Source organism: Crinia signifera, chromosome 2 (genome assembly GCF_055691185.1).
Source record: "Crinia signifera chromosome 2, ASM5569118v1, whole genome shotgun sequence".
Classification (NCBI taxonomy): domain Eukaryota; kingdom Metazoa; phylum Chordata; class Amphibia; order Anura; family Myobatrachidae; genus Crinia; species Crinia signifera.
Window position 1 is genome coordinate 4952013 of NC_139218.1, and position 15175 is coordinate 4967187.

General features: G+C 51.6%; 1 protein-coding gene across 4 annotated transcripts in view; it reads right to left on the reverse strand.

Moving 5' to 3' along the window:
- Positions 1-15175, reverse strand: part of SPAG17 (sperm associated antigen 17) — a 274209-nt gene that overhangs the window by 57674 nt on the left and 201360 nt on the right. For all 4 annotated transcript variants that reach the window (XM_083171479.1, XM_083171477.1, XM_083171480.1 and 1 more), the window contains 8 exons: positions 13176-13375; positions 6865-6962; positions 6285-6542; positions 5905-6016; positions 5621-5734; positions 2814-2927; positions 1538-1728; positions 1324-1447 (listed from right to left, as the gene is read on the reverse strand). In XM_083171479.1, coding sequence (XP_083027605.1) covers positions 1324-1447; positions 1538-1728; positions 2814-2927; positions 5621-5734; positions 5905-6016; positions 6285-6542; positions 6865-6962; positions 13176-13375 — 1211 coding nt within the window. The remainder of the gene's footprint in view (positions 1-1323; positions 1448-1537; positions 1729-2813; positions 2928-5620; positions 5735-5904; positions 6017-6284; positions 6543-6864; positions 6963-13175; positions 13376-15175) is intronic.

Sequence of the window (15175 nt, forward strand, 5' to 3'; positions counted from 1 at the left end):
CCCCCACCCCAACCACAGCAGGGCAGAAGCTGCTGCAGCCGCCAGAGCAGGTCTCCAGCTATCCACCTACCCTTCCCAACCACAGCAGGGCAGGAGCTGCTGCAGCAGCCAGAACAAGTCTCCAACTATCCACCTTCCCTTCCCAACCACAGCAGGACAGAAGCTGCTGCAGCAGCCACAGCAGGTCACCAACTATCCACCTTCCCTTCCCAACCACAGCAGGATATAAGCTTCTGCAGCAGCCAGAGTAGGTCTCCAACTATCCACCTTCCCATCCACAGCAGGACAGAAGCTGCTGCAGCAGCCAGAGCTGGTCTCCAACTATCCACCTTCCCACCCACAGCAGGACAGAAGCTGCAGCAGTAGCCAGAGCAGGTCTCCAACTATCCACCTTCCCTTCCCAACCACAGCAGGACTGAAGCTGCTGCAGCAGCCAGAGCAAGCCTACAACTATCCACCTACCCTACCTAACCACACCACAGCAGGGCAGAAGCTGCTGCAGCAGCCAGAGCAGGTCTCTAACTATCCACCTACCATACCCAATCACAGCAGGGCAGAAGCTGCTGCAGCAGCCAGAGCAAGCCTACAACTATCCACATACCCTACCCAACCACAGCAGGACAGAAGCTGCTGCAGCAGCCACAGCAAGTCTCTAACTATTCACCTTCCCTTCCCAACCACAGCAGGGCAGGAGCTTCTGCAGCAGCCAGAGCAGGTCACCAACTATCCACCTTCCCAACCACAGCAGGACAGAAGCTGTTGCAGCAGCCAGAGCAGGTCACCAACTATCCACCTACCCTTCCCAACCACAGCAGGACAGAAGCTGCTGCAGCAGCCACAGCAAGTCTCTAACTATTCACCTTCCCTTCCCAACCACAGCAGGGCAGGAGCTTCTGCAGCAGCCAGAGCAGGTCACCAACTATCCACCTTCCCAATCACAGCAGGGCAGAAGCTGCTGCAGCAGCCAGAGCAAGTCTCCAACTATCCACCTTCCCAACCACAGCATTGCAGAGGATGCTGCAGCAGCCAGAGCAAGTCTCCAACTATCCACCTTCCCAACCACAGCATTGCAGAGGATGCTGCAGCAGCCAGAGCAGGTCTAACTATCCATGGGAGTGGCTTTTGATGCACTATGTACTGCGCAGGTGGTAGGGGATTCACTGCACGCTGTACTATGGAGGTGGGAGGGGTTATCACTGCACTCTGTACTGTGCTGGTGGGAGTGGCTAACGATGCACTCTACTGTGCAGATGGGAGGGGCTATTGGTGCACTCAGTAATAACTCCTCCCACAATCACTATGTGTTATATCAGTGGTACTCACCTGCTTCGTCCTCTCTCCTGAATGTCAGAAGAAGGCCATTGGGGTAGGAGACATTCAGGGTCTGGAATGAGGTTTCTTGCACAGGTTTTGTTGGGGTTGGCACAGTTGGTACAACGGGTTCAGCCTGCATAAATAATAGCAACACCAGTTAGAGGCATGGCATGCATGACAGGAACACAGGATTATTCCTACATGCTGGTCCTGCATTCCTCACCTGGCCCTCTGGGATCCTGGCAGTCTCCTCCGCAGCTGGCACCTGGGGGGTCTTCATACGGCCAGTTCGGGGGGACTTGCGGCTCTTCCCAGATGGAGTAGTGGGGGGCTGAGACGGTGGGGTTGGGATGATGCTGGGAATGTGGACGGACGGGAATGTGAGAACAGCTTCCATCTCTGGATCCCGCTCCTCTGTACAGAAAGCAAGGAGATACTGTGAGCCACACTGCACCTCACACCTCACTCATGTCATCTGAAACAGCACTCAGCAGCACACAACCACAATTCTCAGCACCATAGAATCACTGAATGCATAGGAGAGGGAGAGACGGCCTCATTCAATTATATCATTCGTCACCATGTTCTGTACGGAGACCTGTACGGCAGGGCACAGATGTAGCCACCTCCTCGGTCCTCCGTGCGGCACTACTAGAACCATTACATATGTCTGCGCCTCGTCACAGGGTGGCGGATTCCGTCGCAGGGGTGGAGGAGTCCGTCGCAGGGGTGGAGGAGTGGGTGGAGGAGTCCGTCGCAGGGGTGGAGGAGTGGGTGGAGGAGTCCGTCGCAGGGGTGGAGGAGTCCGTCGCAGGGGTGGAGGAGTGGGTGGAGGAGTGGGTGGAGGAGTCCGTCGCAGGGGTGGAGGAGTGGGTGGAGGAGTCCGTCGCAGGGGTGGAGGAGTGGGTGGAGGAGTCCGTCGCAGGGGTGGAGGAGTGGGTGGAGGAGTCCGTCGCAGGGGTGGAGGAGTGGGTGGAGGAGTCCGTCGCAGGGGTGGAGGAGTGGGTGGAGGAGTCCGTCGCAGGGGTGGAGGAGTCCGTCGCAGGGGTGGAGGAGTGGGTGGCGGACTCCGTCGGCAGGGGTGGCGGACTCCGTCGGCAGGGGTGGCGGACTCTGTCGGCAGGGGTGGCGGACTCCGTCGGCAGGGGTGGCGGAGGATTCAGTCGCAGGGCGGAGGAGTCAGTCGCAGGGAGGAGGAGCCAGTCGCAGGGAGGAGGAGCCAGTCGCAGGGAGGAGGAGTCAGTCGCAGGGAGGAGGAGCCAGTCGCAGGGCGGAGTATTCAGTCGCAAGGTTCTATCTCAAATGCACAGTAACAATGTCAGAGCTGATTACAAACGCTTAGCTGATCAGTCCCCGAACAAGAACCTACTGTTCAGTGTAACTCCTAGGTAAGTACAAATCTCTGAGAAAAATCAGGAACAAACCAAAGACACACAAATCTTAGATCGGTCACAAAATAGTGAATTTCACAGATCAGGACATAAGCTCGAAATAGTCACCTGGTCCTCGGCCAGAGGCTCCGTAATGACTGAATGACAGCTGAATCCGGCTCTGCAGCGTCGCCGAGAACGACCCAAACTCAGAGACACGCGTGTTCCTGGTGACCGGATTCCCTGGGAATGGAGGATGCAGGTGTCACCGGGAGCATCCTCATCATACTAAGGGCCACGCCAATTATCTACAGCGCCACGGACCACCCACTACCTCCAGGTCACATCTGTATCCCCCCTATACTGATATTACTGGGCTGCGGGTATACACCTGTACTATCCCCTATACTGATATTACTGGGCTGCGGGTATACACCTGTATTATCCCCTATACTGATATTACTAGGCTGCGGGTATACACCTGTATTATCCCCTATACTGATATTACTGGGCTGCGGGTATACACCTGTATTATCCCCTATACTGATATTACTGGGCTGCGGGTATACACCTGTACTATCGCTTATACTGATATTACTGGGCTGCGGGTATACACCTGTACTATCGCCTATACTGATATTACTGGGCTGCGAGTATACACCTCTACTATTCCCTATACTGGTATTACTGGGCTGAGGGTATACACCTGTACTATCCCCTATACTGATATTACTGGGCTGCGGGTATACACCTGTATTATTCCCCTATACTGATATTACTGAGCTGCGGGTATACACCTGTATTATCCCCTTCCCCTTATACTGGTGGTCCTGGGCTGCGGGTATACACCTGTATTACCCCCTCCCCTTATACTGGTGGTCCTGGGCTGCGGGTATACACGTGTATTATCCCCTTCCCCTTATACTGGTGGTCCTGGGCTGCAAGTATACACCTGTATTACCCCCTTCCCCTTATACTGGTGGTCCTGGGCTGCGGGTATACACCTGTATTACCCCCTTCCCCTTATACTGGAGGTCCTGAGCTGCGGGTATACACCTGTATTACCTCCTTCCCCTTATACTGGTGGTCCTGAGCTGCGGGTATACACCTGTATTATCCCCTTCCCCTTATACTGGTGGTCCTGGGCTGCAAGTATACACCTGTATCACCCCCTTCCCCTTATACTGGTGGTCCTGGGCTGCGGGTATACACCTGTATCACCCCCTTCCCCTTATACTGGAGGTCCTGAGCTGCGGGTATACACCTGTATCACCCCCTTCCCCTTATACTGGTGGTCCTGGGCTGCGGGTATACACCTGTATTACCCCCTCCCCTTATACTGGTGGTCCTGGGCTGCGGGTGTACACCTGTATTACCCCCTCCCTTATACTGGTGGTCCTGGGCTGCGGGTATACACCTGTATCACCCCCTTCCCCTTATACTGGAGGTCCTGAGTTGCGGGTATACACCTGTATCACCCCCTTCCCCCTATACTGGTGGTCCTGGGCTGCGGGTATACACCTGTATTACCCCCTTCCCCTTATACTGGTGGTCCTGGGCTGCGGGTATACACCTGTATTACCCCCTCCCCTTATACTGGTGGTCCTGGGCTGCGGGTATACACCTGTATTACCCCCTCCCCTTATACTGGTGGTCCTGGGCTGCGGGTATACACCTGTATCACCCCCTTCCCCTTATACTGGAGGTCCTGAGCTGCGGGTATACACCTGTATCACCCCCTTCCCCTTATACTGGTGGTCCTGGGCTGCGGGTATACACCTGTATTACCCCCTCCCCTTATACTGGTGGTCCTGGGCTGCGGGTATACACCTGTATTACCCCCTCCCCTTATACTGGTGGTCCTGGGCTGTGGATATACACCTGTATTACCCCCTCTCCCTTATACTGGTGGTCCTGGGCTGCAGGTGTACACCTGTATTCCCCCCTCCCCTTATACTGGTGGTCCTGGGCTGCAGGTGTACACCTGTATTACCCCCTCCCCTTATACTGGTGGTCCTGGGCTGCGGGTATACACGTGTATTATCCCCTTCCCCTTATACTGGTGGTCCTGGGCTGCGGGTATACACCTGTATTACCTCCTTCCCCTTATACTGGTGGTCCTGGGCTGCGGGTATACACCTGTATTACCCCCTCCCCTTATACTGGTGGTCCTGGGCTGTGGATATACACCTGTATTACCCCCTCTCCCTTATACTGGTGGTCCTGGGCTGCGGGTATACACCTGTATTACCTCCTTCCCCTTATACTGGTGGTCCTGGGCTGCGGGTATACACCTGTATTACCCCCTCCCCTTATACTGGTGGTCCTGGGCTGTGGATATACACCTGTATTACCCCCTCTCCCTTATACTGGTGGTCCTGGGCTGCAGGTGTACACCTGTATTACCCCCTCCCCTTATACTGGTGGTCCTGGGCTGCAGGTGTACACCTGTATTACCCCCTCCCCTTATACTGGTGGTCCTGGGCTGCGGGTATACACGTGTATTATCCCCTTCCCCTTATACTGGTGGTCCTGGGCTGTGGGTATACACCTGTATCACCCCCTTCCCCTTATACTGGTGGTCCTGGGCTGCGGGTATACAGCTGTATTACCCCCTCCCCTTATACTGGTGGTCCTGGGCTGCGGGTATACACCTGTATCACCCCCTTCCCCTTATACTGGTGGTCCTGGGCTGCGGGTATACACCTGTATTACCCCCTTCCCCTTATACTGGTGGTCCTGGGCTGCGGGTATACACCTGTATTACCCCCTCTCCCTTATACTGGTGGTCCTGGGCTGCGGGTATACACCTGTATTACCCCCTTCCCCTTATACTGGTGGTCCTGGGCTGCGGGTATACACCTGTATTATCCCCTTCCCCTTATACTGGTGGTCCTGGGCTGCGGGTATACACCTGTATACCTGACCACACAAACCTTCCAGTGGTAGAACGTCCTCCTGCGCCTCCGGCGTCATGTTCTTGGGGTTGATGATATGAAGCAGAAAGTTGTGTCCGTCTTTCAGTAGTTTCAGTTTTACATAGGAAGAACCTGATAAGAGCAGAGAATTATACATGTATGGAACACGCAGTGTAATCATGCTCCCTGTATGTAGGATGGGGGGTTCCTGGGTTATTGCGTGTGCTGGGAATGTGACTGTGTATACAGCATATACCCCTGTATGTAACATCCCCTCCGCATCACACAGCGGCCCCTCTCACCTTTCTCAAAATGCGTGTGTTCCACCTGGATCTGCCCTCCATCCGTCGGGTAGAGGCAGCGGCAGCTCCCGGAGACCTGGATCAAACTGTCCCCCATGTCGTACCCTATAAACTAAGGACATAAAGAATAAGAGGTCGCACTCTCATAGGGCACAAGCTGCGGCTCCCAGAACCCCCCCTGTATAATCTCCGGTGATGGGACCGGATCTGCTAGAGGGTCACGGTTTTCCCAGCGGATGATGGCAGTCCTGGGTGTGGGTAATGCGGTTACAGAGGTACCGGGCTGTGGAGAACCAGGATAAGGAGTCTGTGTTCCAGTGAGAAGATGGATCCACAGGTGGGTGAGTCTGAGCCCAGGAGCCCTATCCCATGCCACTTACTCTGAAATCGTCCTCACGGGGTGCAGCGGGTTTGTCCAGTGTACCAGGAACGGGCCCCGGTGATTTCTGTTCCTCATACGTATCATTTTCCGTCATGGTCTTGTTGTTGCTGCCGGGGGATCCCTTCCCTTCCCGGGACTCTGTGCGCTCTCTGCTCCTTCCCTTCTTCCTGCCGCCCGACTTGCTGAGCTTCGTGGCTTTCTTTTCCAGTTTAAGGCGTTCCTCCTCCTGTATACGGTCCTGTTCCATCTTCCAGGCCTGCGGAGGAGAAGGTACAACCATCACATGTAAGCAATTCACCCCCCTCCCAGTGTAACTTCCAGGGCTGGGTGTGAGCGACACGTGATCGTCCCATTTCTCGCACTAAGATGCCCGTTAGGACCACTGCCATATTCTGCCCTGTACAGTATGTGATTGGACACCGCTGAATGACACGAACGTACTGTACTCTGCCACCAGCTGCCCCTGGGCCCTGACACCGTCAGTAGACCGGGGGTAACGCCGCCTGGGGAGATGCCCAGTAAGTGGTATCATATCTGCGCACCTGTAGCTGTAACGGGGTTCCCATTGTGTTGCTCACCTTCAGAGAGTCCTCCCGCAAAAATAAGTCCTTGTCTGTGTCTGGGGTCGCTGCTTCTTCTCCCCGACTTCCCGATCTGGAGCTGCTGCCCCTCGGACCTGGGGAAATGTCAGGAGATAACTGGGACACATTGTGTGTGCACAGTGCTAGGTCTGTATGTGCAGCCTGCAACTCTCCAGGTGCCGATACTAAGCACTGCGCAGGGATCCCGGTGCAGGAAATACAGGGTGATACACTGAGTGCGGCCGATAGATCTACACAGCCTACAGAGACCGCCCATAGGTCTACCCCAAAATAAACCAGCCACACTGCACAGAGCCACTTACCAGTCACACTGCACATCTCCACTGCCAGCCACATTGCATAGAGTCGTAGAGGCGCTTAACTCCGTAGTATGGTTTGTGATTCCAGTGATGATAAACCGTGTTGTGGGGTAAAAGATATATAGAGCAATGTGTCAGTCCTCTATTCGACAGACACTGAATTTTTCACATAGAGAGGATAATGGTGCGCACCATACTCACACTTGGAGTAGTTTATAGACTCCTATAAAGGTTTCTTTTATGGTGAGGTCTGCGATTGGAATATTTTCATCCAAATGTCCCTCGTTGCAAGTTTTATGGAAATAGATAAATAAGAAGAACCATAAGTTTTATACTTATTTAAAAAACCAATGACTAGGAGGATAGCGGGAACCAATAAGGCGTACCGAACTCACTAGTAAGCATGCACTGATGTGTATGTAAAGGTGGAGGCCGTCTTAGTACTAAAAGGTGCTTTTTATTTTTAAAAAACAAATAAAAACAAAATACCTTAAGGATGCCCTTATCGGAATAAGGGCATCTCACAAGAGTTGTAGGGCTCAGTCACTCTGTTTCCAACGCGTTTCGACAGCCTCTGCTGTCTTTTTCAACTCTTGTGAGATGCCCTTATTCCGATAAGGGCATCCTTAAGGTATTTTGTTTTTATTTGTTTTTTAAAAATAAAAAGCACCTTTTATTACTAAGACGGCCTCCACCTTTGTTTTCATGCACTGCTCGTGATTTGAGCCAGTCTATGGGAGCATTCAGAGGATAACGCTTAGAAAAGATACCTTGATAGGAGTACCATCATAAGTACGGTACGCATGATAATAGAATATAGAAGACCACACTTCTGGTGATCCTTATAAAAAGATACCTTTACATACACATCAGAGCATGCTTACTAGTGAGTTCGGTACGCCTTATTGGTTCCCGCTATCCTCCTAGTCATTGGTTTTTTAAATAAGTATAAAACTTATGGTTCTTCTTATTTATCTATTTCCATAAAACTTGCAACGAGGGACATTTGGATGAAAATATTCCAATCGCAGACCTCACCATAAAAGAAACCTTTATAGGAGTCTATAAACCACTCCAAGTGTGAGTATGGTGCGCACCATTATCCTCTCTATGTGAAAAATTCAGTGTCTTTCGAATAGAGGACTGACACCTTGCTCTATATATCTTTTACCCCACAACACGGTTTATCATCACTGGAATCACAAACCATACTACGGAGTTACGCGCCTTCAATATTATTCTTTTCTACAATTCTGCAAAAGGAGATACTGCAGTGAATCTCCATCAATATTGTGGCAGCAGGGTCTCTGAGATTGCGCCTTGGGACTTTTCTATCCTTTTTTGGTTTTACATTGCATAGAGTCACCTACTAGTCTAACTGCACAGCTCCACTGCCAGTCACAGTGTACAGAGCCACTTACCAGTCACACTGCACAGTCACTTACTAGTCACACTGCACAGCTCCACTGCTAGTCACACTGCATAGTCACCTACTAGTCTAACTGCACAGCTCCACTGCCAGTCACAGTGTACAGCTCCACTGCCAGTCACAGTGTACATCTCCACTGCCAGTCACAGTGTACAGAGCCACTTACTAGTCACACTGCACAGTCACTTACTAGTCACACTGCACAAAGCCACTTACCAGTCACACTGCACAGCTCCACTGCTAGTCACACTGCATAGTCACCTACTAGTCTAACTGCACAGCTCCACTGCCAGTCACAGTGTACAGCTACACTGCCAGTCACAGTGTACAGAGCCACTTACTAGTCACACTGCACAAAGCCACTTACCAGTCACACTGCACAGTCACTTACTAGTCACACTGCACAGCTCCACTGCTAGTCACACTGCATAGTCACCTACTAGTCTAACTGCACAGCTCCACTGCCAGTCACAGTGTACAGCTCCACTGCCAGTCACAGTGTACAGCTCCACTGCCAGTCACAGTGTACAGAGCCACTTACTAGTCACACTGCACAGTCACTTACTAGTCACACTGCACAAAGTCACTTACCAGTCACACTGCACAGCTCCACTGCTAGTCACACTGCATAGTCACCTACTAGTCTAACTGCACAGCTCCACTGCCAGTCACAGTGTACAGAGCCACTTACTAGTCACACTGCACAAAGCCACTTACCAGTCACACTGCACAGTCACTTACTAGTCACACTGCACAGCTCCACTGCTAGTCACACTGCCTAGTCACCTACTAGTCTAACTGCACAGCTCCACTGCCAGTCACAGTGTACAGCTCCACTGCCAGTCACAGTGTACATCTCCACTGCCAGTCACAGTGTACAGAGCCACTTACTAGTCACACTGCACAGTCACTTACTAGTCACACTGCACAAAGCCACTTACCAGTCACACTGCACAGCTCCACTGCTAGTCACACTGCATAGTCACCTACTAGTCTAACTGCACATCTCCACTGCCAGTCACAGTGTACAGAGCCACTTACTAGTCACACTGCATAGAGCCATTTATGACTCACACTGCACAGCTTCACTGCCAGCCACACTGCTCAGAGCCTCTTAATAGTCATACGGCACTGCCCCACTGCCAGTCACACTGCACAGAGCCACTTATTCGTCACACTGCACAGAGCCACTGTCAGCCACACTGCACATAGCCACTTACTAGTCACACTGCACAGCTACACAGTCAATCACACTGCATAGTGCTAGTTACTATTCACACTGCACAACTCCACTCCCACCCACAATGCATAGTCAATTAGTAGGTTGAATTCTAGTCTCACTGCACAGAGCTAGTTACTATTCACAATACACAATTACACTGCCAGCCACACTGCATAGAGACATATATTATTCAAACTCCACTGCACAAAGCCTCTTACTAGTTACACTGCATGGATCCATTCACTAGTCACATTGCACAGCTCCACTGCCAGCCACACTACACAGAACCAATTATTAGTTATAATGCACAGCTCCACTAACAGCCATACTGCACAGAGAAACTTACTAGTCACACTGCACAGCCTTACTGCAAAACACACTGCACAGAGCCACTTACTAGTCACACTGCATATCTCCATTGCCAGCCACACTGCACAGAGCCACTTAGTAGTCACACAGCCCATCTCTACTGCCAGCCACACTGCACAGAGCCACTTACTATTCACATTGCACAGCTCCACTGCCAGCCACGCTGCACAGAGCAACGTACCAGTCACAAAGCACAGCTCCACTGCATAGAGCCAGTTACTATTCACACAGTACAATTCCACTGCCAGCAACACTGGACAGAGCCACTTAGTAGTCACACTGCACATCTCCACTGCCAGCCACACTGCAGAGTCACCTAGTAGTCTAACTGCACAGCTCCACTGACAGTCACAGCCTACATAGACAGCCCATAGGTCTACCCCAAAAGGTCCACATGCAATAAACCAGCCACACTGCACAGAGCCACTTATTAGTCACACTGCACAGCTCCACTGTCAGCCACAGTGCACAGAGCCACTTACTAGTCACACTGCACAGCTCCACTGCCAGTCACACTGCATTGAGCCAGTTGCTATTCACACTGCAGAATTCCACTGCCAGCGACATTGGACAGAGCCACTTATTAGTCACACTGCACAGCTACACTGCCAGTCACATTGCATAGTCAATTAGTAGTCAGACTGCAAAGCTCCACTGCAAGCCACACTACACAAAGTGAATTCTAGTCACACTGCACAGAGCTAGTTACTATTCACAATGCACAAATACACTGCCAGCCACACTGCATAGAGCCATATTATACTAGTCACACTGCCCAACTGCACTACAAGCCACATTGTGCAGATCCTCACTATTCACACTGCACAGAGTCACTTACTAATCATACTGCATGGCTTCACTGCAAGCCACACTTCACAGAGTCACCTATTAGTCCCACTGCACAGCTGCACTGTCAGCCACACTGCACAAAATCATTTACTAGTCACATTGCACAGCTCCACTGCCAGCCACACTGCACAGAGCCACTTTTTAGTCATACTGCACAGCTCTACTACCAGCCACACTTACTAGTCACAGTGCACAGCACCACTTTTTATTCACACTGCACAGCTCAAATGCCAGCCACACTGCATAGAACCACTTACCAGTCACATTGCACAGGGCCACCTACTAGACACACTGCACATCTCCACTACCAGCCAAACTGCACAGAGCCACTTACAATCCATACTGCACAGCTCTATTGCCAGCCACACTGCACTGAGCCACAAACTAGTCAAGTTGCACAGCTCCACTACCATCCACAATGCAGAGACACTTACCAGTCACACTACACAGCTCCACTGCCAGTCACTGCACAGAACCACTTACCAGTCGCAAATGTACAGCTCCACTGCCAGCGACACCGCACAGAGTCAAACTGCACAGATACACTGCTATCCCCAATGCTCAGAGTCACTTACTAGTCACATTGCACATCTCCACTGCCAGTCACACTGCACAGCTCCACTGTCAGACACAATGCATAGCCACTTACTAATCGCATTGCACAGAGCCAGTTACTTAACACACTGCACAGCTCCACTGCCAGCCAGACTGCACAGAGTCACTTAACAGTCACACTGCACAGAGCCTCTTACTAGTTACATTGCATAGAGCAACTTGCTATTCACACTGCACAACTCCACTGTTAGTCACACTGCACAGGCCCTTTTGTTCTTATTCTAGCAATGCCCCTGGTTCCCAGGCACCCGCTTACCAGCTATACCCCTGGTTCCCAGGCACCCTCTTACCAGCTATACCCCTGGTTCCCGGGCACCCTCTTACCAGCTATACCCCTGGTTCCCAGGCACCACCTTACCAGCTATACCCCTGGTTCCCAGGCACCCTCTTACCAGTTATACCCCTGGTTCCCAGGCACCCTCTTACTAGTTATACCCCTGGTTCCCAGGCACCCCCTTACCAGCTATACCCCTGGTTCACAGGCACCCCCTTACCAGCTATACCCCTGGTTCCCAGACACCCCCTTACCAGCTATACCCCTGGTTCCCGGGCACCCCCTTACCAGCTATACCCCTGGTTCCCAGGCACCCTCTTACCAGTTATACCCCTGGTTCCCAGACACCCTCTTACCAGCTATACCCCTGGTTCCCGGGCACCCTCTTACCAGCTATACCCCTGGTTCCCAGGCACCCTCTTACCAGCTATACCCCTGGTTCCCAGACACCCCCTTACCAGCTATACCCCTGGTTCCCAGACACCCCTGGTTTCCGGAGACTCTGATGATAGCTTCCCTCTTACTAGTCCCTGGTTCCTGGGCACCCTGTAGCATGTAACCAGCAGGAAACCAGGTGGAGCCTGTAACTCTGAGGAGCAGGAAGAAGTAACATGGGATAGATGACAGAGGGCACAGCCTGAGCGCAAACACCTTCTGTGCCTATGGTTTGTTATAAGCAGTTATACCCCTGATTCCAGAGCCGGCCTTAGGCATAGGCCAACTAGGCAATTGCCTAGGGCATTTGGAATGCCTAGGGACATCAGCAGCTTCTGCTGATTAAAATGATATGCAGCATGCCTATATTCTGTGTGTGAGTGAGGCTGTATCTGCATATGAAATAGTGTATTCATGGAAATTACTGTAACATAGCATTCCGTATGCAGGTACAGCCACAGTCGCACACAGAATATAGGCATGCTGCATATCAATTTAATCATCAGAAGCTCCTTGTGTGTGCTGGTCATAACATTGCAAATAAGATGAATTTTCAGCTAAAAAGGTACCGAATGGGTGCGCTGGTTCTATTTAAAATATTGCGGGTAGGGACACCAAAATGATGACTGCTATGATGAGGGTTGATGGTGCTGGGAAAGGGGAGCAGGGTCAGAGATGGAACTAGTGGCGGTGCTAGGGGGCAACAGTCAAAATCTTGCCTAGGGCATCATTTAGGCTAGGGCCGGCTCTGCCTGATTCCCGGACAGAGAACAGGACAAGCCGTGCTGCACTCACTTTTAGATTTTTTCGGGGAGGTGGATTTCCTGCCTTTCTTTCTGCTGGGAGAGACGTCCTTGGAGACAAAACCACTGTCCTGCGAGGCCTGAGCTTGTTTCAGAGCTTCCAGTTCTCTCACCATCTTTTCCTCCTGATACCTCGCCTCTTTCTCCTGCACCCAGCTGGAGATAGAATCTGCCACCAGCTCCAGGTAATTTCTGTGAGAGGGCAACAAACACGTTTACTGTGATATGTGCAAACAGCGACAGTAGGCGGACAGCGTGAAGGGCACAGTGCTAGTAGACGCACAGCGTGAAGGGCACAGTGCTAGTAGGCAGACAGCGTGAAGGGCACAGTGCTAGTAGGCAGACAGCGTGAAGGGCACAGTGCTAGTAGGCAGACAGTGTGAAGGGCACAGTGCTAGTAGGCAGACAGCGTGAAGGGCACAGTGCTAGTAGGCAGACAGCCTGAAGGGCACAGTGCTAGTAGGCAGACAGCCTGAAGGGCACAGTGCTAGTAGGCAGACAGCCTGAAGGGCACAGTGCTAGTAGGCAGACAGCGTGAAGGGCACAGTGCTAGTAGGCAGACAGCGTGAAGGGCACAGTGCTAGTAGGCAGAAAGCGTGAAGGGCACAATGCTAGTAGGCAGACAGCGTGAAGGGCACAGTGCTAGTAGGCAGACAGTGTGAAGGGCACAGTGCTAGTAGGCAGACAACGTGAAGGGCACAGTGCTAGTAGGCAGACAGCGTGAAGGACACAGCGATAGTAGGCGGACAGCGTGAAGGACACAGCGATAGTAGGTAGATGGTAGGGAGTGGATGCATAATGGACACAGTGATAGTACAGGGATTGTGGAAATCGGATGACAAGAAGGACATAGTGGTAGTACTGGGATGGTGAAGAACAGATGGAATGAAGGACACAGTGAAAGTACGTAGACTGCAGAAAGTTGATGGCATGAATAACACAGTGACATTAGGAAAATATAATTAGTAGAAATTGGATGGCATGAAGGACACAGTGATAGTAGGTAGATGGTACACAGTGGGTGGCATGAAGGACACAGTGATAGTAGGTAGATGGTAAACAGTGGATGGCATAAAGGACACAGTGATAGTAGGTAGACAGAGAGTGGATGGCATGAAGAACACAGTGATAGGACAAGGACACAGTGAAGGACACAGTGACATTAGATAGATGGTAGAGTGGATGGCATGAAGAACATAGTGATAGTAGGGGTGAATGGAAGGGAGTGAATGGCATAATGGACACCGTGGCAGTATGGGGATGGTGGAGAACAGATGGCATGAAGGACACAGTGGTAGTATGGGAAAGGTGGAGAACAGATGGGATGAAGGACACAGTGGTAGTACAGGAATTGTGGAGAACGGATGGTATGAAGGACACAGTGGTAGTACAGGGATGGGGAGAAAGGATGGGAAGAAAAATTCAGTGGACGTACGGGGATGGTGGAGAATGGATGAGATGAAGGACACAGTGGCAGTACAGGGATGGTGGAGAACAGACGGGATGAACGACACAGTGGTAGTAGGTGGCTGGTAGGGAGAGGATGGCATAATGGACACCGTGGTAGTAAGGGGATTGTGAAGAACGGATGGCATAAAGAAGACAGAGGTAGTATGGGAATGGTGGAGAATGGATGGCATAAGGGACACAGTGACATTAGGTAGATGGTAAAGTGTTTGGCATAATGGACCCCATTACAGTATGGGGATGGTGGAAAACAGATGAAATGAAGGACACAGTGGCAGTACGAGGATGGTGGAGAACGGATGTCAGGAAGGACACAGTGATAGTACTGTAGGTGGATGGTAGAGTGGATGGCATGAAGGACACAGTGACATTACGTAGATAGTAGACAGTGGATGGCATGAAGGACACAGTGATAGTAGGTGGATGGTAGAGAGTTGATGGCATGAAGGACATCGTGACATTAGGCAGATGGTAGGGAGTGGATGGCATGAAGGACACAGTGATAGTAGGTGGATGGTAGGGAGT